The sequence below is a fragment of the Thunnus albacares genome, chromosome 12 (assembly GCF_914725855.1).
Source record: "Thunnus albacares chromosome 12, fThuAlb1.1, whole genome shotgun sequence".
Classification (NCBI taxonomy): Eukaryota; Metazoa; Chordata; class Actinopteri; order Scombriformes; family Scombridae; genus Thunnus; species Thunnus albacares.
Window position 1 is genome coordinate 29,340,977 of NC_058117.1, and position 25,157 is coordinate 29,366,133.

The 25,157-nt window shown below is 39.0% G+C and overlaps 1 protein-coding gene across 2 annotated transcripts in view; it reads right to left on the reverse strand.

The window, feature by feature from the left end:
* Nucleotides 1-3,912: 3,912 nt before the first annotated feature.
* Nucleotides 3,913-25,157, reverse strand: part of adcy8 (adenylate cyclase 8 (brain)) — a 119,924-nt gene continuing 98,679 nt past the window's right edge. For both annotated transcript variants that reach the window (XM_044368096.1, XM_044368095.1), the window contains 6 exons: nucleotides 23,268-23,346; nucleotides 12,905-13,063; nucleotides 7,562-7,708; nucleotides 5,795-5,887; nucleotides 4,960-5,074; nucleotides 3,913-4,793 (listed from right to left, as the gene is read on the reverse strand). In XM_044368096.1, coding sequence (XP_044224031.1) covers nucleotides 4,294-4,793; nucleotides 4,960-5,074; nucleotides 5,795-5,887; nucleotides 7,562-7,708; nucleotides 12,905-13,063; nucleotides 23,268-23,346 — 1,093 coding nt within the window. In that variant the 3' untranslated portion in view covers nucleotides 3,913-4,293. The remainder of the gene's footprint in view (nucleotides 4,794-4,959; nucleotides 5,075-5,794; nucleotides 5,888-7,561; nucleotides 7,709-12,904; nucleotides 13,064-23,267; nucleotides 23,347-25,157) is intronic.

The window sequence follows — 25,157 nt, forward strand, 5'->3', positions numbered from 1 at the left end:
TACTTGTGTCTGCATGAAGACAAGAAAACTTGCCCGGTTAGATTTTTATTTAGCCAGAAAAGTTCATGATTTGACACCAAACTTTAGGGGAGACAAACTGGGAACTGCTTTGGTTTGATTCTACCAAACCTGTTAATGTTTTCTGAGCTACCTCAGCTTTCATCAGTGGTGGAAGATCCTTTACTGCAGTAAAAGTACATAAGTATTGTGAGCTTGATGTAGTTAAAGTATTGCAGTAAAAGTACATAAGTATTATGAGCTTGATGTAGTTAAAGTATTGCAGTAAAAGTACATAAGTATTATGAGCATGATGTAGTTAAAGTATTGCAGTAAAAGTAGTGGTTTGGTCCCTCTGACTGATATATTATTATATATGACATCATTAGATTATTAATAGTGAAGCATCAGTGTTAGAGCAGCATGTTACTGTTGTAGCTGCTGGAGGTGGAGCTAGTTTACACTACTTTATATACAGTTAGCTAGTTTAGTCCAGTGGTTCCCAACCTAGGGGTCGGGGCCCCTCCAAAGGGTCAGCAGATAAATCTGAGGGGTGGTGAGATGATTAATGGGAGAGGAAAGAAGAAAAAACAAAGTTCTGATACACAAATCTGTTTTCAGTTTTTGGACTTTTTCTCTAATCTTTGATTTTTGCTGAAATATTGGATCATTTGAACATTTATTGAAATGAAAGCATGTGAGAAGTTTAGAGGGAAAAATCACTATTTGGTGGAGCTGTTAACAACTCATAGACATGTGAAATGTGACCCCGACTACACACTGCTTTTTGTAAGACGTCAAAAGCCAAAAAGGTTGGAAACTTTTTCTCTAATCTTTGATTTTTGCTGAAATATTGGATCATTTGAACATTTATTGAAATGAAAGCATGTGAGAAGTTTAGAGGGAAAAATCACTATTTGGTGGAGCTGTTAACAACTCATAGACATGTGAAATGTGACCCCGACTACACACTGCTTTTTGTAAGACGTCAAAAGCCAAAAAGGTTGGAAACCACTGGTTTCATCTTTAACAATGTGTTGTATTTTAAAAGCTTGTTATGTAAACTTAAATGTAGTGGAGTAGAAGAATAAAGTAGCATCACATGGAAATACTCAAGTAAGGTACAAGTACCTCAAAACTGTACTTTCCACCACTCATTTTCATGTGAGAAATGTTCATAATTATCAGTTCATGTTCAGTATATTTGTGTTGAATCTTCAGCGGGAGCAGGAAAGCTGTCGTGTTTGCAGATGAACAGTACAGACGATCGCGTTTGATACAAATGATCATCCATCAGCTCCGTCGGTCAGAGTCCAGATGGTTTGGAATCATCCAACAGGTGTCTGGTTTTTGTTTCCAGCTCCTCCTCTTCACACTCGCTCTGTGATTCATCAAAAACCTTCATCAACAACATTTTCAAAAACATGATGTTCTTCTTGTTCCTTCAGTTTCTCTGAGCTCACCTGAAATTTCAGTTTAACACATGTAGCTATGAGCGTGATTTGTGACATCACAACTAGTTTGGAGCCAGTCGTGATCCAGTATTCAACTTACACAAGTGTGATGTGGAAACTTGAAGCCTCCAGTTCACAAACACTGATACTTTACATTGAAGGAGGAAACATCTGGTGTCCAGAAGGAAAACTTTGTACTGAAAAATATTCAGAGATTCTGGATTTCTACATGAGGGAGAATGAAGACATGTAATTTGTATAATTTCTAACTAGATCTAATCAAACTTTTATGTATTTTTACATGTTTGAAACATTGAGTGATAGAGGATATATTCAGGTAAACAGGTTCCTGCTAAAACCTTTGCTTCTTTAATGCAGTCATGTGGACGTCCTGCTCACATTTTAAGGGTATAATTATATATATAATGTCCTTACAGTGTGTGAAATTAGAGCTCCGTTTAGAGATGACGAAAGTCTAATTTCCTCAGTGAAAATCATTTCAGTACACAACTTTTAGAATTGCATAAAACTTAAGACGATGTTAAAATATATTTTAAATTAGAAGCATAACTTAGGATGAAAAAAATGTGAAAAACCTCTTCCGAACAGTAAAGTTTCTTACTGACTCTGATAAATATATATTTTCTAGCATGTGTCCAGTTGTTGAGTGTGTGACCCTTGATTGACTTTCTGATCAATAGCGACAACTTTAATTACTGATGAGTCAGAGTTGATGTTATTGGTGATTAGATTAGAGATACGTCTAATCTTTGCTTCTCTGACACTCAGCAGCTTCCTCGGCAATCACTGATGTATTATTTTCTAACATCATTATTTTTCAGTTCCAGACTGAACAAAACGTTTGGTCCGGTGTGACTGATATCGTGGCAGCAGAGATTCAGCTGAATCTGAGCTGTGACTCATAATCTTTGTAACTGTGCTTCACAGATTCACTTCGTTGAAGAAGAAAACTTGTTCAAAGGCAAATGATCTTCCTCAATTACTGCTTACAAGTCCTCTTCTTTTAAGTTTCTGGTGCTGAATGTGACCTACCTGAACTCTGAACTCACCACATATGACTGATTTCATAACCGCCATATTGTGATTATTAAACTTACTACATCAGTGCCTCTATTTAGCATTTATAATCAGTATATTAACAGTTAATAAATGGTTTATAACACACTATGAGCAGATATAAGTGTTTATTAATTTATTTATAATATAATGAATGATTCCCTTAATTTTATACCTTAAAATTTAATTAATTTACCCATTAATGATGGAATTAAGGTATTTATTAATAGATAATTTATTAATTTTTAAAGTGATGATTAATTGATTAAATTCAGGTATTTTTACTGGATTATTTGCACAGTTTAAGTGTTTTCTAAGGGTTAAAACCAGTCCTTAGTGCTTTCATTTTCTAATTAAGGGGAAAATTAAGGAGTGGTTTTCATGGATTTTGGTCCATTTAAAGTTTTTTTTTTACCCTTGGTATGTTTTCAGGTCTAAATTAAGGAGTAATTAATATTATTTTAAGGCATACTTGTTTCATAGTGATTTATATATATAACTAGAGGCTGCCGTATAAACAGATAATGATACTATAGTAAAACACAGTTGTAATAATATAAAATATGTCTTCATAGGAGACGTTATAATAACATTGAACAACAACAAACATTGTAGATAATGTCAATAATATTTAAGACTTAGTTATACTATTCAGAAAGTTAAAAGTTCTTCAGATGTTTCTTACCGATACAAAAATGTGACCAAAAAAGGCAACTGGACACACAGCTTATATAAAAAATTAGACCCCTTTTATTGTGTTCTCATATATAAAAGAAATACAAAAAAGAAACATCGACACCAGGCGAGGGTCAGAGCGGGACGGGGTTTCTGGGTTTTCGGGCGGGGATGGGTCGGTGGCCGGGCGACATAAAAAGGGGAAGTGGAAACGACAGGAGCAACGTCAGACAGTCCGAGGGGATCAGTCGAACAGACATCGAACAGATGAGGGCGGATGAAAACAGAACGCAGCGGTCCCGTCCACTCCCTCCCTTCCTCCCTCCCTCCCCCACCTCCTCCTCCTCCTCCTCCTCCTCCTCCTCCTTCAGGAACAAAGTGGAGTTTCAGTTCTACAAACATTCATCGAAAGCAGAGCGGCTTCTGCAGGCAGGAAGAATCTCATCGGTTGAGTTAAACCTCAGTGGGAGGAGCCAAACCTTAAAACAGCTTTAAGTAATATTTTTCATAATAATTATATATGAGCTGTCAGTGTGTAGCGTGTTGATCGTAGCTCGTAGTGATGAACCTACAGAGAATTATCAGCGATTCTTCAGCTTTACGGAGCTTTATAGCAAGTTTTAGCTCATTGTCTATCTGTCCGGCTGCAATTTTACAGTTTTGGTTCACTCTCAACGCTCTCATGGCGTTGTTTTCAGAGAAAAAGCTTTAAAAAGCCACTGTACACTACCTGCTCAGCCCCAAACAGCAAACAGACACAGTTAGGCCGTATTCAGACCAAAGCAGGCCTTGTGGAACACCTCCTCAGGGTTGGGCGCAGGTATGTGGGGTTGTGAGCATGTTTATTTGTAACCGCTGTGAAACAATCAGAAAATAACATTTCAATGGCTTTCTTGCTATCACCGCTCGCTCTCTTCATTCACTTTCTAGCTTTCTGCTCTCTCTCTGGCACCTTTGTTACTTGTGCCAGAACGCTGTTGTTCTTTAGCAGCTCCCGCTGAGCTTTAACTCAACCACTGGAAGTATTTTTGCCTGAAGAGCGACTCTGCCTCTGAGAAATCTGTGTGGAACTAAAACTCCAGTCCGCTCTTCAGGACAGCTCAGTCTTATCAGCTACTTCGGCGTGATGCCCACCTCCCACCTCGGAGCCACCGGGCGCTAACAACGTCCTCCTGTTGTAGTGGTGGTGGCCCTTCATGATGCCCGAGTTGTTGTTCTCGTTGAGGATCTGCTTTTGCTTCTGCCGGTTGAGCGACTGCACCAGGCCGAGCACCACGGCCGCCAGCGAGTACTGGCCGGTGATTTTGCGCGGCTGCATGATGAGCGGGTTGGGCTGCACGCGGCCCAGCAAGAAGTGCGTTCGGATCTTGCCCTCCTGCTCGCTGATGCCTTTCACGTAGATCTCGCCGCGGTACTCGAAGGCGAAGCCGCGCTCCTTCAGAATAAGGTAGGTCTCCTCGGGCACCTGGATCTTGCCGCTCACGCCCGTGCTGTCCATCCGGCTGGCCAGGTTCACCGTCTTCCCCCAGATGTCATACTGCGGCTTCTTGGCACCGATTACGCCCGCCACCACCGAGCCGTGGGCCATACCTGCATATAACACATGTGAGTAGTTGTCACTTTCATCATGGGATTAATAAATGATAAAAGGAGTACATTTTAAAAATAGAGAAAACGTGATGAGCTTTACAAAGAGGAAGACAACCAACATTGAGGAAGAATAAAAAGAGAGGAAACAGAAGCAAGAAGCTCTTACCGATCCTCAGCTCGAAGTTGTTGAACGAGTGCTTGTTGATCTCCTGGATGCTCTCGTTGAGGGCGATGGCGAAGTCGGCCAACGCACACAGGTGACCCCATTTATCTTCACATTGCTGTGGGAGGCAGAGAAGAAGAAGAAGAGGAAGAAGAAGAGTCTGAGTCAGATGAACAGGACGAGCTGGAGGGCAACATGTAACTGTGTGTTTACTACTAACACTACTACCACTCATACTGCTACTAGAGTATTTTTCAAGTATTTTATTCATGTAAATTGGTGCAGTCATCTCTTCTCTACACCAGGGGAAGGTTTAGGACTGCATATCCAACCTTAAAACCTTTTTAAGTACCAAATTAAAACATCATTGGCACTGAGTATCAAAAACTACCAACAGTGGGCTTTCAATGTCAGATTCTTTATCTTCTTTATTTAAATTTAAATGAGTTTTGCTAATTTTAGACTGTATTTTTTTTGAGGAAACTTCCTGTACAGCTGCTTTGCGTTAAGACAAAATAAACACCGACATATTTGAGAGGTTTGTCCAATTTTTTAAGTAAAAAAAAAAAAAGATTTTGTGGGAAAAAATATTCCTCAAAATAAGAGATTGAAAATGATTGTCCTGGTGTTGGTACTGAAGCTTAACTTCTTGGCTCCAGAATTTAAAAAATCTAATAAACATGTTTACTTTGGGTTTATATGAAACATAAAATTTACACAGAGCAGAAAAACATCAGCTGAAATTCCCTCCGTGATGCTCACAGCATGCAGGTTCAAAACAAACAGCACGTCACCAGCAGCAGTAAATCAAGACTAAAAGGCACCTGGAGGATCTCACCTGTTTCTCTGGCGACAGACCGGAGACGGCCATGTAGGTGCTGCCGATCGTCTTGATCTTCTCAATGTCCTGGAAACGATCTTCACCCAGCAGCTGAGAGAAATGACACACACAGAGAGAGACACTTTGAACATCAGTAAGCATCAAAAAACCTGCTGTGACATTAACTGTTTCAACAAGCTGGAACTATTCTGAGCACCAGAACTCAATGAGGAATTATTATAAAAACCTTCAGTTTCAAGTGATTAACTGCTTTGCTAATTGTCTAATAAAAACAACAATTAAAACACTGAGCTCCTGCGCCGCTCTGATCTCTAACATCATGAGCCGCTCTGCTGTCTCTGAAGGCGAGTTCCCCAACGGAGAAAAGACAAGTCTGTTCATGTTTGAGAGACAAGTGTTTGAAAGTGAGACGCGTGGCCCCCGAGGCAGCAGCGAGCTCAGCTGGTGTCTGTCTGTCTCTGCTCTTATTAGAGGACTTTTGACATTTTTCTGTCAAAATCTCAGTTCAGTTCGGGAGGCTCCATCAGGAACACAAGCTCCTCTAGACTTCAATCTGTCCACAGGGAACCAAGAAGTGCCAGAGAAAGTTTCAGGGAAAGAACGATCCGTCATACTGAACCTGAAGTGACAAGCGTTTCATCTACTTTATTTCTATATTCCAAAAAAAAACATTTTCAGATATATAAGTTTATAAATGTGCAAAATTTCACTTTTAGCAATTTGATGAAAAAGTTAAAAGACATTAAAAAAATCCTCAGTTTGGAATAATAAATTGTGTCTGACATGATTTTGCCACAGAAAATGTTCAGTTAATTCGTTTAAAAAATCGTAAAATGACATCTACTCCTTCCACCTCATTAAAAATCCAGGATCTATCTATCTGAATATGCAAATATTGTTAATTTCAAAAGTTTAACTGCTGGACACCAGAGGTCTCCTACTTCACTGTAAAGTCTCAGTGTTTGTGCTCTGGAGGCTTCAAGTTTCCACATCACACTTGTGTAAGTTGAATACTGGACCCCGATTGGCTCCGAACTAGTTGTGATGTCACAAATCCTGCTCGTAGTTACACGTGTTAAACTCTGATTCTTGGTGAGCACAGAGAAACTTTTCCACTTTCAGCAGATAAACATGAAAACAGCTTTCAAGTGTCTGAGAACGAAACACGTTTTTGAGTGGAGGGAGGGTTTAAACTTTAAGTCTGACTTAAATTAGCCAGATGTGTCAAATTCAGACTTTGCCCAGATCAACAAAAGCTGAGTTAAATTTTGCGATGGTTTGTGGCAACATATGGAGGTCATAATCAGTCAGAAAACAGGAGACAAGATCCCATAAACTGGCTTTTTCCAGAGCTTTAAACCACATCATTTCACAGTCTTCATCAGCAGAAGGATTTTGCATTGAAATAAGTAATGGAATGAGTAGGTTTACAGCTGAGGAATATCAGTTCTCTGGTGTTATTCACACCTTCTGTAACTTATAATCTGCATTAAGTGAAATCAATACAGGCTGAAAAAAACAGAAGATGTCCCTAATATTTTGTACACTGGGTGTTTATTCTCTTCAGGAATCTTTTCTGTGTGATATAAATGTCTTCTGATCAGCTTGTGTCACTTCTGCCTTTGCGTTAATCAGTTCTGAATTGTTCTGGGGAACAAGACGGAAGTTTTAATCAAAAACGGGAGACGTCGACGACCGGACTGACGATCCATCCTGCACGTTGAAGTACACGTGGGGGCTACTTCGAAAAGCCTGCGGTCTCACCTCGTCAAAGTCAGCGATAATTTCGTTGAGGAGCCTCAGGCACTCGACTCCCTGGTTGTTCATCTCAGTCTGGGAGTAGAAGTCGGCGAAGCCCGGGATGGAGGCGAACATCACACCCACGGCATCGTAGGACTGCGAGTACAGCTCCTGTGGGGGACAGACACATCACAGACTCAACGCTTGTTGCTTGTTGTGTTTCCTAAATTATTTCAGTCGTTTCTCATTCGTCTTCCATCAACATGTTTTTTAGTCAAGGTGCCAGTCGTTTCAGTTTTTCTATAGTAAAACATTTGATGATGTCAAATAAGATCAAATTAATAGTGACATCTGATATTAAGCTAATGATGATTTTTCCAAGAGTAATTTATCACTAAATGCACATTTTATTTGTTCTTTGCGATGGCAGATTGTTGCCTTTTTTTAGACTTTACTCCAGATCATAAAAATTCTGTTAAAATTCTCCGACATACATTATAAAGACACAAATAGACTCGTTATCTTGGAGAGTTTGGAGATGTAATTAACAAAGAGATCAAGATCATGGGACAGAGAGTTGTAGTAGTTTACAGTCTGGGTTTAAATGCATTGTTTTCAATATGTGAAAACAGGGACGTTCAAGCTTAAACAGGCTGTTAAAGTGCTCTTTAAGTTCTCTTTAACATCAATTGTTATAAATTATTACAAAGCACTGAGCAATAATTTACACAAATTCAATAAATAGCCTCAATATTTGCAATATTATTGTTTTACATGATTGAGATAATGAATAAAAGTGCAGGTACATTAGAACAACACATTTCTTTGACATTCAATTTGACGGACAAATTCAAGAACGTTTCAGTGCAAAAGTTCACTTTTGTTCATCTTTGATCTGTAAAATTAGAAACATTGATACACTGATCACCCTGTTTTCTACAAGATCAGTCTATGATCGCTCTGCTCCATATTTATTTATTTATTTACAATTGGACATTGGAACTGGTTCATCAGAGCTATGTTGGGGCTGTGTGTGGGGTAATGTCATTTTGATTTAACTTATATTATTTGGGCTCCTGCACACTTTCCACTATTATTTATTATTTATTATTTTGATATAAGCAATATTCTTTCATTTTTTTAACTTGTGCAAATAAAAAAAGCTTAAACTCAATGTTAAATATTTGAAATCCATGTAGCATCAGAGTGTTTGCTGCTGTGTTATTGCAGCATCACTGTACTGTCTCCCGCCACTAGGGGGCAATGTTGACTCATGACAGCAGCAGCGCAGCAGCAGCAGCAGCTTGCCCTGCTGACATGAAAACACAGCATGTCCTCACATACTAATGCAACATGGAGTAATTCATCATGTCATTATGGGAATATTTTAACGATCGGCTGGTAAACACGCTGTCCAGTCATAGTTCAACATATCAAGTTAATAATTCAGGGGAAGTGGAGCTTCTCTCTCTCTCTCTCTCTGGATTCAACTGACTTTTTTCAGTGTAATTACACACTTGTGAAAATAAGCTCCTGTCTTTATTGTGACATCCTCACTGACATTATACATGTTTAATGAGCTCAGACAAATCGCAAAGCTTCAAAGTAGAAGTTCATAAAAGTCGAGCTAATTTAATTTCTTGGTCTTTCCCCGCGTCTCTTTAGGATCACGTCAGTCAGCGTAATGAGGTTTATTTCAACCTGCGAGTGAAGCCTTTTTAACAGACTTTATTAGAAGTTTTTCAACAGTAGATAGAGGGATAGAGATAGTGACAAATTAAAGTAATATCCAACATAATGTGTCAGTGGGTCTTCTCATCAATTCAACAATAGATGAAACCATTTTTCCAAAAGATATTCCCTCATTTGTTGTTCTCGTGTGGTCTGACAGTTGTTTATAAAATGGACATGATTCTGTTTAAGGCTGGAGCGTCTCAAGACTGAGTGTAGTTGAGTGTACAGTTCAACTTTTACATATTTATTTCTTCTTGGTCAACACGACGCATTGTTGAGATCTGGGAATTGTGAGCATATCTGAAAGTTGAAAGTGTAAAGGAAAGAAAGAAACAGGTGTATGACACGTAACAAATTACCCTAAAACAACGATAACTGTGTTAACCAGTAATGTATTTCAATATAAAGGCAATAATAACCCTTTACTGTGAAACCAATTGTTGATTTCTGACATTCATGATGAGCTAAAAGTGCCAAACACTGTCTTGTACTAATTTTTCTAAAACTATTAGACTACATTCATTTTTCTGCACTTTTTTGCGGGGCATCATTTTGAAACTTTGCATGGATTTAGCAACTGAGGGTTTCTACTTGTTGGTAAGAGTCATACAAGCAGCTTACAAATATCAAATATGTGTATGACTTTAAAGTATATGTAGGTGCATATGTACAGTATATGTATGTGTATGTGTGTATACATGTATAACTACTAAATTGCTTCAAACTATCTATCTTCAAACTATTTATCTAAGTTATTATGAATTCTATCAGAATGAGAAAAAAAAGGGAAAAAGGTTAATTGGTGTCAGACTGGATCAGTATCAGTAAAGATGTGTTTAAAGCCTGCAGCAACAAGTATAACTCAACATGACCCTCATTTTCCTGCTTTTAAGCCGCTTTCTGATGCGAATCTAAAAAAAACACCACAGACTCATCACACAACACTGGGCGAAACAGGAAGCTGTAACAGAAAGATCACAAGATCTAAACCACCAGCAGCTGAAAGCACTGCTGAAGTGTCCTTGAGTTTGGCTCTGAAGCCCTGCAGCTCGCTGTGAATAAAAGTGAATAAAAAAAAGCCTAAAAATGAAAATGCTGATATAAATGACACTCAGCTGTCTGTCAATTGATTAATTCTAAAGATCATAAACACCTCTTCAGGGTTGTAGGAGCCTATAAATAACCCAGCGCTTCAGTATCTAAATCACGGAACAATAAACAGCCTGATTTATAATGTAACAAGTGATTAGGACCCAACCTATCCTAACGGATGCATTTTTAATCATGTCCTTTTTAATTAGGAACAGGCACGGGAGCAGAATGATATCAGCTCTCCCCTCCTGACATTCATAATTCATCGGCCGCTCGCCTTTTGTTCAGGAGGCTACGGAAGATCGGAGGAGTCAATAATGAAGAAGCCGGACCAGGACAATACAGCCATTTGACTCCAGCGTGTGATAACCGTCCTCTTTTGCCGACCAACACAATCAGTCATTATCGTGCTCATAAATGAGACGAACGAAGCAGGACGGACTACAAAAGACACAAAGAAGCGGTTTTCTTGTCACTTTTTTTTTCCAGATTAAAAAAAAAAAAGCTTAAATATTTGACTTTACTGTTTTCTGTTAACTCATATCAAACCCTGCTGATGGATATTCGAAGAGATTCATCCCGAAGTCATCTTCATCTTTCATCTTAATTGCTGGCAGCTCATTACAGAGAAACACAAAAGTTATCAGCCGGCGTTTGATTATAGCGGTTTCACATTTTAAGGTGTAATTAATCTTGTAGATCTAATTAAAACGGAACGATTTTTAAGTCTGAGCAACAGAGAGAGCCCAAAGTCCTGACGTCACTTCCTGTCTAGCAGCTGCTCCACTAGCTTCTGTGACTCAACACGATGTCGTCATTCAGCGTTTCCCTCATCTGTCTTTCAGAAAACATGAAGCAGAGTTTATTTTCCATATTCTAAGACGACTCGCTTTGAGAGGTTACACAACAGTTTCTTTGTGGGTTTATCATCTTTGTAGCAACTTTTTGGGCAGATCTTAAACTGCTGTCCATTGAAGGCAGTTGCCAATATTTCTCATTGATTGAGCGCTAATGTTGCTGTGGTGACTGTTTGGTGCATAGGATGTTCAAGTTGACAAATCATCAGACAGATAGAAACGTGAAGCTGTGAATATGTTTACCTTATGACCGGATTTAGATGCAAATACAGTACTGTGCAAATGTTTTAGGCATTTTTGATGTTTAGATGCAACATCATCAGGGACAACAAGCCCAAACATCCAGCCAGAGTCATAAAGAACGATCTTCATCAGCAAGAAGAAGAACGAGGAGTCCTGCAACAGATGGTCTCTGATCTCAACATCATGGAGTCAGTCTGGGATTAACATGAAGAGACAGAAACAGCAGAAGAAGATCTGTGGCAACTTCTCCGAGATGCAGGAACAACCGACCTGCCGACTACCTGAAACACCGAGGAGGACTGCTGCTGTTTTAAAGGCAAAGCTGCTCACAGAAAATACTGATTTACTTTAAGTTTCTTCTGTTTACTGAACTCTGTATGAAGTTCATTGATAAATAGAGACTCATTTTGCTTTTAGTGCCTAAAACTTTTGCACAGATGAAATGATAAAGCAGCTGGAAAACTAATAGCTAATTATATCACTATTTAGAGTCAGTTAAGTTTAGTTTGACCTCACTGTCAACACCCTGAACTCCTTATTTGGAAGCTTCAAACAGAAAAGATGATGCCGACCATAAACTGCAACTCTGGGCTCCAAACTGGCTCCAATTAAAACCACCTCACTACATCCAATCTACGCCTCAACCTCATCCAACACCTTCAGGATGAACTGGAATCCAGACCTTATCGCCCAACGTCAGTGTTGGACCTCAGTGATGCTCCTGTGGCTGAATGATTAACACCTGTGGTTTTGGCATGACATGAAGTATCACATTGTTCAAGTCTCTGCAATCATTTTCATACTAATGAAAACCAGTGGCTGCAGTAAACACACACCAGCTTTACAGAAGACACACAAGCCATTTTAGGCTTTTAACAAGTGCGGAACTGCTCTATTAAGAGGAAATTAAAAGTACAAAAGGAGAAGGGCAGCGGAGATAAGGTGAACACAATGAGGAACTTTGTAAAGTTTGACTCTGTAGGGATGAAGCAGCTGAGTCACTGCAGCAGCGACGCAGAGAGACAAATCAACATGTTGTCTGCCGCTGACTGACAACATGTTATTAAACTCAAATCAAATGCAAGCGACCGAAAAAAAAAAAAAAAAAAAAAGAGCTCCCCGGCTCTACAAAGATTTGAATGAACTGCCCAACCGATTCTCTCCCTCTCTCTTCGTCTCTCTTCGTCTCCCTGTACAGTTGTTTGAAAAGCAATTACAGAGCCTTTTCTTTTCTTCGGAGGCTGGAACATCGAGACTCGGGGAACGAATTGTAATGAACGCAGGGGGATTAATTTAGGAGCAGGTCTGAAGTGGAAAAAAAACTGAGGTGAAGCATGCAGAAGATGTGTGGTGCTGCTGAGATCTGGTGATGTATGTAATGTAAATATTCATCGGTTCAGTGACGGTCAAAGTGACAGAACGTGCGTGAGTTTGTGCAGACCTCGTTGTCCCGGTCCTTCTCCAGGAAGTGTCGGGCCACGTGGCTGGGCAGGATGTTCCGCAGCATGTTCTCGTTGTGTTCTCGCAGCTCCTTCATCTCGTTGATCTCCTCTTTGGCCTGAACGCGCCACAGGAAGTCCAGCCGGGCCGTGTACTCCAACTAGAGACAGAAGAAACGGATGCTAGTAAAGTATTCCTCTATGTGTAGAATTTGAACATCAGCAAAAAATGGAAACTTATATTCTAATTTACTTTTTTCCAATTTAAAGCATCTCGTTGGCGATTTGAAACTTTTAAGAAAAGAAAATAAGAACAATAATAATAAGAAAATTAAATAAATGCCATTCAAAAGCTACATACAAGCTCAAGTGTTTGCATTATGTGGTTTGACTCCACTTATGTGAAAGTACCAACATTCAATTTTTTAAGTTTATCTCTATAGGATGATTACATTAAGTGGACTATTTGGAAGACTTATTATATGTTTCAACAAAGTGTCATCTGTCATTGCGTTGTGACTTCCCTAGAATAAACACTCCATCTGTGAAGGAATCCTCCAATGACAGGATTAAATAAAAAGGTAACGTGCACATTTACCAACTCTGACACTTTAAATCTACCTCAGGAAGAATGTCTGATTATAAACGCTGACATATTTAAAACAGGACCTCGAGCCAAAACAGAGAGGCAGAGTCAAATGTACGTCAAATAACTTGAATAGAAAATTCTACACTCATTCATCTTCAAGAAAAAGAAAGTTTAATGTGAAAAAAAAAAACGAGACAAGTCCAAACAAGAGGAACAACAGCAGCAGTTATTTGTCCTGACAAGTGATCTGTTGGTAGCTTTTTCAGAAGTAAAAGCTAAAATAGTGACCTTGTTATAGTGCTGACAAACCAGATTTAGCATCACACACCTGTAACATTTTGGACCAAAAAATGACTTTTATTTTTTTAAAGAATCAAAATGCAGCAGAACCACAGGAATCGTCCTTTATCCTCATCAAAATTTAGTACCTATATTACCCACTATGCCAAACCTGACCCACTCCTACTGACATTGGTTGACTTTTAATCATAACTACAATCTTTTCCCAACCATTGATGTGGAATATCAGAAAATCTTACATCTAATTGTGACAGGCAATGTCAGATAGTGTTGTTTAGTTATGAGGACAAACATTTCATCTTAAATGACTAAAAATATCTATGGAATCACAAAATATATAGAAAAAAGCTGGATAACAGGTAGAAATAAAAGATTTGTGCCATGTGATGAGCTCATGGAGCTAATTTATACGCAGCTCCCACTGTAAAATTTTAATCTGTGAAGGAAAAAAAAGGTTGGATTACATTTAGAGACGAGGGAGGAATAACCTGCTAATGCTACCTGATACACTAACTATCTATTATTCTTTACATTAACCAATAACCAGGACAATTCAATATTATTTTCCATTTTCTCCAAACATTTCGTGCTTCTTCTCAAACCTCTGCTCCTCTTTCCTTTTGATACTCAGACTTTCCAGACAGACACTTCTTAATCGTTTCAAATGAAAAATTTAAGCTGAAACGAGGAGAAAGTCTGTTGTTTATATCATTTAGATGATGGAAAAGCCAAGCTGGTGCTTCTGGAATGAACGGCTAAATGGAAAAAAAATCTGTTAAAGGTTGGATCAATTATGGAGCACAAGAGAGCGCGAGCAAAAGGATTCTAATAGGCGACACAAATTGCTTTTCTGAATGGACAATTAATACAAAGTCATTTGAATACATTAGAGCCAAACAAAAGTCAGTACCATTTAGTTTGTACATGTGGGGGAGAGGAGAGAAAAAAATCCCTGATATTGAAAATTAATTTCGGGGGGTGGGGGGGGCAATAAGCAGATAAGCCTGTGAGGATTTAAACATCTCTCTCTCTCTCTGGCGATTGGCTGAAACAGTTTTGTGATTAATCTTAGTATCAATTAGTCTCTTAATCATATGAGTGAGTACAAAACTTCAATCTCATTTTCTGTTTTTCTAATTAAGAACGCAAAGCCCGCAGGGCCGGTTTGGTTTGGCGGCGACAGGAATAATGAGATGGCGGCCGGTGAAATAACGGGTCGCTCGGTCGGTAACCAACATGACCTCCGCAGTTCAAGTCTGGGTGATATTTCATTTAAAAAAGAAGTTTTATTAACACTCACAAAAAAAAATACACTCAGTTGTTCAGTCCTGATAAACATTTTACTCTACTGTCATCTCACACGTTGTTATTTGGTAATGTGCATCTATACAGTCATATGTCAACCCCTGACTGTCTCCTAGAAATTACGTTCATATACAACTAAACTGCAACAACAAACACATCGTGCAGGAAACATGATGCTGGCTAAATTATGTTCCTCCCAACATAATGAGGAAATAATGCACACATGTGCCAAGTTGCAAAAATGTTGATACTGAACATATGAGTGAAATGTTCACAGACAACAAACTTTCAATCTTGCGGCACAATATTATTAAACTTTTAACCATCAAGGTTACGTTTGGCAGCACTTGTTTAAGGTTAGAGATCATGGTTTCTGTTTAAAACTGAAAAAGTCTGCAGTGACTTGAATATTTAAGCCACACCACCATGTTTCACTAACCTTTTGACCCCGTTTATACTTGGTTTTTAAATGCGTCTTGAGTGGTCAGATCACAAGTGGACAGCGCTAAATACAAGTATCACTCAAACCACTTAACGAGGTGGTCTGGGACACATTTGGCCGCATATCTTTTGTGGCGTAAATGCTAATGTGTCCTGATGCGTCGCCGACAAGGATGTAACAGGAAAATAGGTCATCAATGCAGGTTTTGGTGGCAACGCGCCAACACCAGATGACTTTGACTGCCAGTCTCAACAGTTGGAATAGCCTGAACATGTATATTAGTTCTTGAAGCATTTTTGTTTTCTTAGCTAGCCCGTGTGAAACAAATTGATGTAATAACTGTGTGTGGGGCTCTTTGACCTTCTAGCAGAAGTGTTTGTATAGCCCAGTATTTGTATTTGTATTTGTTGAGGCAGCAAAATTATTTGCATTTGTATTGAAATAAAAGTGGAAAGAGGCTTAAAAATCCTGTTTTTGTATTTATTACACTTTTAATTTTAGAAAATCTAAGTGTTACAATAAGTGTTCGTGAATAAACTACCTTACGAAGTAGGTCCCCACATCGGGTCTTGAACTGGAGTCTCCCAGCTCATAGACGACTGCGCTGACTACTGAACTAAAACTTTACTTATCGACTCATTGCAGACAGACCTCTACCTATTTATGCACCCATAACACACAGACAGCATGCCATGTAACATGTAGAAGAACTTCACAGGTGATTCTTGCTTTGGACTTTTCATTTATTGCCTATTTTTTTACAACCTAACTTTGTGGAAAGGAGAAGGGGAACAACAGGTTATGGAGAGTCTCTTGGGACTTTACCCCTGATAGATGTAACAGTGGAGCAGAGGAGAGAGACTGAGATAACAACGTAACCGACCTGCAAACTGGTATTTGACATGGGTTTTTTTTTCCTTCCAAAAACAAATAATTCTTAAAATATTTGTATAAAACAAATATTCCTATAAAACCCATTATTTGTGTTTTTCCGAATAATGTATTTGTATTCGGGCACACTGCTAGTAGGCAGTAATGAAATCTGAACCCAAGTGGTCAGCTGACACCTTTGAGACCCCTGATAGACGCAGGTGTGAACGGTGATGTGTCTCGCTTGTGTTCAGATCACCAAAACGCATTTTAAATCCAAGTGTAAACAGCCTCTCAGTCGCTGAAACCTGCCGAAACACTCATATGAGCTGGTTTTTGTAATGTACGAGTTGTTTTGGAGTCTGAAAAATGACCTATTTACATTCACACTGTGGTGTTAATACTCTTCAATCACCGGCACCATTAGATAACGACCACGACTATTGATCTTAAGATGCTTTAACAGTAAAGTGGGGGGGCGTCACAGAGGGAGAAATCCTAATCATTTCAAAATCAGAGCCTTGTCTGCAGCTTTATAATAAAGTGCTTCATGTAGACTGTGCTTGATAATGTAATTACAGCTCTGACAGGAAGCAGCGTTCATGAAGAACAACCTAATCTGGTTTCTGTGTTCTGCCGCTGTTCGTTTATTATGTAAAAGTACTTTGGGCTTGGTTTCCTCCGCACCCTAAAACATATGAAAGTGTCAAAATTACTAATCTTTAAATGCACAATAATAGAGTTAAAGAGAGGAGTTTCCCCTCCCTGTGAGCTGAAATTGAAATGTAAAAAGGAAAAAACGTGTGCAAATGTTTTTTCTGGGTTATTGTGAGGAGATTATACATAACAGTCACATTGAACGAGCTCTGAATGAGATTCATGTGATGAAAGCGGCCGTGAAGAAGAATAAAAGAGTGAAAGACTTGTCCTCCATCTTTCTGCTCTAATAGGCTCTTCTTCACAACACAATAAAATCACTTAAAGGTCTCGTCTGAATGAACCGCTAACTAATGTATTTACACCCTCTGTGTTCACACGTTTTCTCAACAATGCTGTGAGTTTCAGCTATAAAGCCTTGAAAAACAAGGACTCGCTCTCCAGTTTCCAGAGAGAAAACGATGAAGCTGCTTCATTATCGCAGTGTTAAGTAGGGTGATATATTGCTCCTGTTATACTTCATCATTTCATGTCTCTGTTGGATCTCTGCTGCCTTTCCAAAAAATGGGAGATTTGTGAGTCGATTACAGGAAGCTATAGTTCACCGCGTAATGAAGAGTGGCTGTGGCTGATGTTTTTGTTCTATGCTGGTCTGACAGATCAATGCTTCATCAATGCCCCGCTGTCAGCTTGTCATTTCAGAGCAATCATCGCGACCCTCCTCCACCCCATCCACCTCCTCAGCGTCTCCTCTTCATCCCCAATAACCATCTCGCCTTCTCCATGATGTACTTCAGAAGCAGCAACCTACACCACCGAGATCCACGCCATTTATCACCACCACCACCACCACCAGTGTCCAAGCTCCATCCTTCCCCTTTCATATCCGGCGAAATCATGATGGGATGGAGTTTATTCGCTGTAAGACTTTTCCACTTCATCTCTCATGCTGTTCAAATAAACATCATTTTCTTCATAGAATTGAGTCTCTCCTGATTGAAATAGTTACATTTGTGTGACAGATGCCTTCTAGCGGCCATAGTAACAGTGAGGCGGAGCAGTGGTGCAGTTCAGATGACATCAGATATATATATGTGGACAGTTTTCCTCATTCAGAAGAGCTTTAACCCAACAGTGGACTCCTTTTCCTTGTTCCAACCACGAAACGGGACAGTTTTTTATAACCCTAACCCTAACCCTAACTATGATCCCTAACCCTAACCCTAACCTCTAACCCTAACCATGATCCCTAACCCTAACCCATGATCCCTAACCCTAACCATGATCTCTAACCCTAACCATGATCCCTAACCCTAACCATGATCCCTAACCCTAACCCTAACCATGATCCCTAACCCCTAACCCTAACCATAACCCTAACCCTGATCCCTAATCCTAAGCATGATCCATAACCCTAATCCTAACCATGATCCCTAACCCTAACCCAAACCATGATCCCTAACCCTAACCCTAACCATGATCCCTAACGCTAACCATGATCCATAACCCTAATCCAAACCATGATCCCTAACCCTAACCCTAACCCTAACCATGATCCCTAACCCTAACCATGATCCCTAACCCTAACCATGATCCATAACCCTAACCATGATCCATAACCCTAATCCAAACCATGATCCCTAAACCTAACCCTAACCATGATGCCTAACCCTTACCATGATCCCTAACCCTAACCCAAACCATGATCCCTAACCCTAACCCTAACCATGATTCCTAACCCTAACCATGATCCATAACCCTAATCCAAACCATGATCCCTAACCCTAACCCTAACCATGATCCCTAACCCTAACCTTAACCATGATCCCTAGCCCTAACCATGATCCCTAACCCAAACCATGATCCCTAACCCTAACCCATGATCCCTAACCCTAACCATGATCCATAACCCTAATCCTAACCATGATCCCTAACCCTAACCCAAACCATGATCCCTAACCCTAACCCTAACCATGATCCCTAACCCTAACCATGACCCATAACCCTAATCCAAACCATGATCCCTAACCCTAACCCTAACCATGATCCCTGACCCTAACCATGATCCATAACCCTAATCCTAACCATGATCCCTAACCCTAACCCTAACCATGATCCCTAACCCTAACCCTAACCATGATCCCTAACCCTAACCATGATGCCTAACCATGATCCCTAACACTAACCCTAACCCCTAACCCTTACCCTAACCCAAACCATGATCCCTAATCCTAACCATGATCCCTAACCCTAACCCATGATCCATAACCCTAACCCTAACCATGATCCATAACCCTAATCCAAACCATGATCCCATAACCCTAACCCTAACCATGATCCATAACCCTAACCCTAACCATGATCCCTAACCCTAACCATGATCCCTAACCCTAACCCTAACCCTAACCAGACTTTAACCACAGCGTTATCACATCATGAAACATCATTATTTTTTAACAGTGATGTGTAAATTTTGCAAAGCACAGATTAGAAAATGCTCCTGTTTGACGTTTTGGAGTCACAAGGTCAAACCACGTATTTGCTTGTTTAATTTGGACGACTTGTTGGCTAAACAATGAGCAGAAAATCGTTGTAAAGCCCCGTAAATCCGAGCAGAGCCGCAGAGTCTCATTATTATTATGAAAAATATCAATTATAGCAGCTTTAATTTCTATAATAAACCTTCTGTGAGCCTGAGCATGAAAAATAACCAGAATAAAAATACAAAAGGTTTTTTTCTTGCATCCGTCACCAGTCCAGTTTAACCGATAGATGGATCGCATTTTAAACACTGACCCTCCTGCTTAGAATAAACAGTCTCTTTTATATGATCTCTTTTCTCTTGGCTTGATGCATCTCGCACACAAACAGCTTTTTCAGTGAGTGTGAGTGTTACACGCCTGCCTCGCTGCGAGCTGTCATTGTCTCTGCTCTCTGCCAAACAAGTGGTAGGATTGACCCGGTGGAAAATCAATATGCCACTGGATGACTTCAAATGCGGCTGCTTTCTACTTTCACAGGGCTACAAAGGACCTTCAATTACAGCCGTCTCCCCTCCATCTCTGACCGACGCCAAGCCGCTGAACTACATGATCAAAGGTTGCCATAGCGAGAGCTTTGAAAGCAACGCGGTGATACCAGTTTCCTCCGGGCTGCTGACTCTGACTGCATCTTTATAAAAAATGGCTTTTTTATAATGTATCGTGTAAATGAAGAGGTTTTGTTTCTGTGTGTCTTTGTTTATCACACAATAACACCTGAGTGTTGCTTTTTCCCGTGGTATTATGGATGCAATGCTCCTGATAGGAATTAAAGGGCTGGTTCACCCAAATTAGTCACCCAGAGAGTGCTTTTATTTTCTCTTAGCTTTCATTTGAATATATTTTAGAGGCAAGTGGAGGTAAAATTATCCAGTGTCTCACAAGAAAAATGCATGTATTAGAAACAAAAATCTTCCTTTTACATGTCGTGACACTTCACATTTATTGTTCAATCCCTTGAGGGGCCCAATCCCCATGCTGGGAACCAATATCCATGTTATATAGCCATGATAGTTTTTGGTTTTATTGGTCCAGATTTTGAGATATCTGTCTCTGATATTTGCCTGCACCCCAATACAATTAAAATGAACAGAACTTAAAAATTATATTTACATTTTTCACAGAAACTGTTTCCCATCACTCTGGATTATCCAGAGAATTCATTGTTGACAGTTTTAATTGGAACTATTTCTACAGTAGAAAATAGGCATTTTTAGCTGCACTAACTAAATGTCCATTGGTCTGTTCATTCCTCAAGTACAGACTTAAATATATCCACAAACACTGGATGAATTCACACCAAATTTTGTACATATATTCATGTTCCTCAGAGGATGACTCCCTCTGACTTTTCCTCTGACACCAGCATGACGTTGACATTTACAGTTTTGAGGGAAATGTCTCAACAACTATCGGATGGATTGCCGTGAATTTTGGATCATACGTTTAATTTAATTGTAATAATTTTGGAGATCCGATAAAGTCCTCAAGTCACATAATTGAAACGTCACTGGTTTGATTCTTGCTGTGGAAACTGTGAGGTTTCTGTCTGTATCAACTGTTTGCTATCAATAAAGGTTAAAAAGCCAAAATGGTAACTAAAATTAAATGACTCACTTGTATGTTACAGTAAAACTATTTTCTACTATATTCTATTTGATGTTAATTGTTATGTAACGTAACTTTCAGCCACATTTTTCTTGTTTTCATCAGTGTCCCATGTTGTGAATTACTGTCCATCCGAAACAGGGAAAAATACAGCAGCAGCAAGATGAATGATAAGCATTTTTCCAGTGAGTGATGGTAATTTTTATAGAGCTGGAATCATCATCACCATCATCATTGTCTGGTTTCAGCAGCATCAGGACTACAGCTGTTTGTCTGTCTCGTCTGTTTATCTTCTTCTCTTGTTATTTTTACTTCAGGTTAGCTGCTAACACTAATTAGACGGCTGCGTAGCAACAAGAATGATGCAGCGTTCATGGTTGCGCTGCTGCGCTGTTGTTCTCTTGTTATTCCCTTTTAAAAGAAACATTCTACATTTTCACACCAACAGAGAAAACTAACTACTGCGTTCTTTTGGCCATCAAAAACAAAAATATCAAAACAAACGGCACCATGTTGGACTTGTTTTAAAGACAGTGATGAGCTGCAGCAGAACAGTTACATGTAGGTCCTCCAAACAAACAACACCGGTGAGGCTGAGCTCTATATGATTAGAAATGATGGGAAATAGCTTTATATAGCAGTGAATCTTCTATAGTTTAACCTCTGCAGTGTCTTTGTCACATTTTAATTGCGCTTTATTTTATCTAATTTATCTTTTTCTGAAATGTCTTTTTATATATTTTTTTAGCCACATGTGTTTGTGGTGTTGTCTTTGTAGTTGTAGGTTCTATCTGAATATAAACTGTCTGTAAGGTGCGGTCATTTGATGTTTCCATTCAGCTAATATTTGTTTTCCATTCACTTCTATTGAAGCTCTTCTGACGGACAAATCAAAGCCAATAGAAACACTGCTGAACTGTGTTTGGAAATATTATTTTAGTGTGTTTCATCAGCATTTTTAGCATGTTATCGCTGATATTTATTTACTGCCAGCATCAGAAACATGTCCTTTTTCAGAAGCGTTTCAGAGTGTAGAAGGAAAAACAACATGTAACTGCACCTTGAGGGCTGTAGCTGTATATAAAGTCATGATGTCACTTCCTTATTTCCAACTATCTGTAACTCAATGCAATGTCTCATTCAGCGATTCTTTCATCTGTCTTTGAAAACATGTTCAAGGAGATTACTTTCTATATTCTAAGATAAATCAGCTCCACTACAGCACTTGCCATCAGAAATTGAAACCTTTGTGACTTTACTAAAGAAACTGTTTTTAACATAGAAAAAACATCATTGTAACTTGGTTTCCTCCATATCCATAAAACTCACAAACACAAACTTCTGATTTAATTATTAGCTGAAATCTCTGCTGTCTAAAAACTCCCACACCTTTCTGTCCTCTCCGTCCCGCTGTTATTACAGACATGTCTGAACTAACAACAACCCCTCGACTTGCCCAAGGTCTCAGCGCATCTGTCACATCTGTGGCTTATGGGAAATGCTGTTGGTTAAAGGTCACAAATAAACAAAGGCCGGTATTGCAACTCTGCTATGTATGAAGCGCTTTATGCACTTGTCGCTTTCTTGTTGCACCTGTAGGATTGTAAATTAGCTGTTGAAATATCCCTGAGACATTGACACTGATGTTGCTGACATGTTAGTGTTGATTAATGTGCATCTTCACCTACAGATGAACAAATATCAGTAGGATTTCAAATGATGTTTTCTTACTTCTGGAGCAGAAAACGGATGATCTGGTTTTATGTGAGCTCACTGTACTACAGAGGGATTATGAGAGAGATGTTGCCCTCTTTGTCTTTTCTCTTTTGCATGTTGGTTAATTATATTTGTGATGTCTAGATTGGACGGGGACATTTAAAGTCAGTTGTGATGGGAAGTAGAATAACATGGAGAAAAAAAATGCAGGAAAGAGGGAATATCCTTTAAAGAAGTGGTTTTAATGTACTTTTTTTTTTTTTAAAGGAAAATGTGTTGCAAAAATGAACTCATATCACACCTCTATAATGAAACCCTGCCACCTGCTGTGGTCTCACCTGCTGGCCGTGGTAGAACACAGCGAGGAGGAACATGGCCATTAGGAGCAAAGACGTCTCTTTGGTTCCCAGGAAGTTTCTGTCAGAACGGAAAATAAAGAGAAGATGCAGCTGAAACAGACAAAATCATCATTTAATGCTCATTAATGTGCATCACTGTCTGAAAATAAACTAAACACTCAGTGGCAGTAAGCAGTGATCTATATTTTATGTCTTAATTATGAAGCAAAAAACTGAAAAAATGATTCACAAGATAATGAAGAGAAAGTTTTTAGATGTGTTTTTTAAAAGTAGACTTCTTGACTAATCTTCTCAGTTCATTCTAGAGCAGCGGGATCCAAATTAAAGTTTTAAAAAAAACACAAAAAAAAAAAACTCCATCAGCCTTCGTTTTCAGTTCAAACTGTGAAAAAAAAAACCCTGCAGGATCTCGAGCTCACGGAGGATTAATGGCTCAGTGAGAGATGCAGAGATGCTGCTTCAGGCATTTTATGGAGGGTTAAGAGCTGCAGCCCCCCAAAAAAACAAGTGAAAAAATCAGAGATAATTTGTTTTCAGTGTAGAGGATCAGAGCTTCTGACAGTGAGTTGCGTCTTATAATGCTGACAATAGAAAACGCTCCTGGTAATGGAAAATACAGAAAAAAAAATTGTGAGAAAACAAGACGGAGCTGCTGTTTAAACGCCAGGAAAGAACAAGAAATGATCAGACTACACTGTTCTTTTGGGGGCTGTTTAAAATCTGATTTTACCCTCATTTTTGTATATTTTTTTACTGATTTTTATGTTTTTTTATATTAAAATAGAAATAGTTTGGAGTTTTTTTACAATAAAATGTACTGAGACCAATTTATCCCACAGGGGTGATTTGGGAAATTTCACGGAGGCACATTTTGTGCAGGCACCACACTAGTACTTTTAATTCTTTTCTACTTTTCATTATGCATAACGAACATGACATGAATTCAAACTGGCCACATGAATTAAACTAAACATTTTTCACAGCTTTCTTTTAAGCCTTCATGTGTTGAGTGTTTGATACTTGGAGAGCCACTCTCAGATCACCGTCTTTGATGTTTTAATGAGTTAAACACACGAATTCACCATCCGTCCTGCAGCAGCTTTATCTGAATCCTCCTCAGACAGTGAACATATGTTTTTACCTTAAAAAAACATCTTTCAATGCACATGTTTTGAAGGTTTTGTTAAGATTAGATCATGCTGTCAGTGTCGAATTTATGTTGTTTTACAACTGAAGTAACAGCAATTAATTAGCTTTCATCAATTTGTACAAAAAGAAAAAGAAAAACTAGGCTAAACGACTCCGATCTGAAACTTTTTGCAGTGGAAATGAAACAAATCATTGTTGTTTTTCTCTTGAGGTCTTTCGATCGTGACCTTTTCTCTCATTTCCCAGAAGGCCTTCAAGAAATGAATCTGACTCCCATCAGTTCCCTATGGAGCTCGTATGGAAACCTCTTCTTCCAGTCTTTCACAGTTATATGCTCAGGATGCCTTCGTACATTGTCACTGTAAAGGTCACTGTACTGTCACTGAGAACGCCCACAAGATGAGTTTTCTCACATTTGCAACATTTATATCCAGAAAAAAAAAAGGTCAACATGGCTCCCTGATGTGTTTTTGAAGAGACGGAGGTGAGGAAATGAAGAGCAATAATCTCTTCCTTTAACACGTCCTTTAGTAAAATGAACTAAAAGCTAAAAAAAGGTTTTATATATCGGAATCAGTAATTCCTTCTTATTTGTGACGTCTGTAGCTGCAGTCAACATCCAGGTGCTTGAGACTAATGCAGGGGATTCTTTCCCGCTTAAACTTCTCATATTTACATAAAAGATCTCTAACGTTGTGTTTTGCACAACGTGTGTTTCAG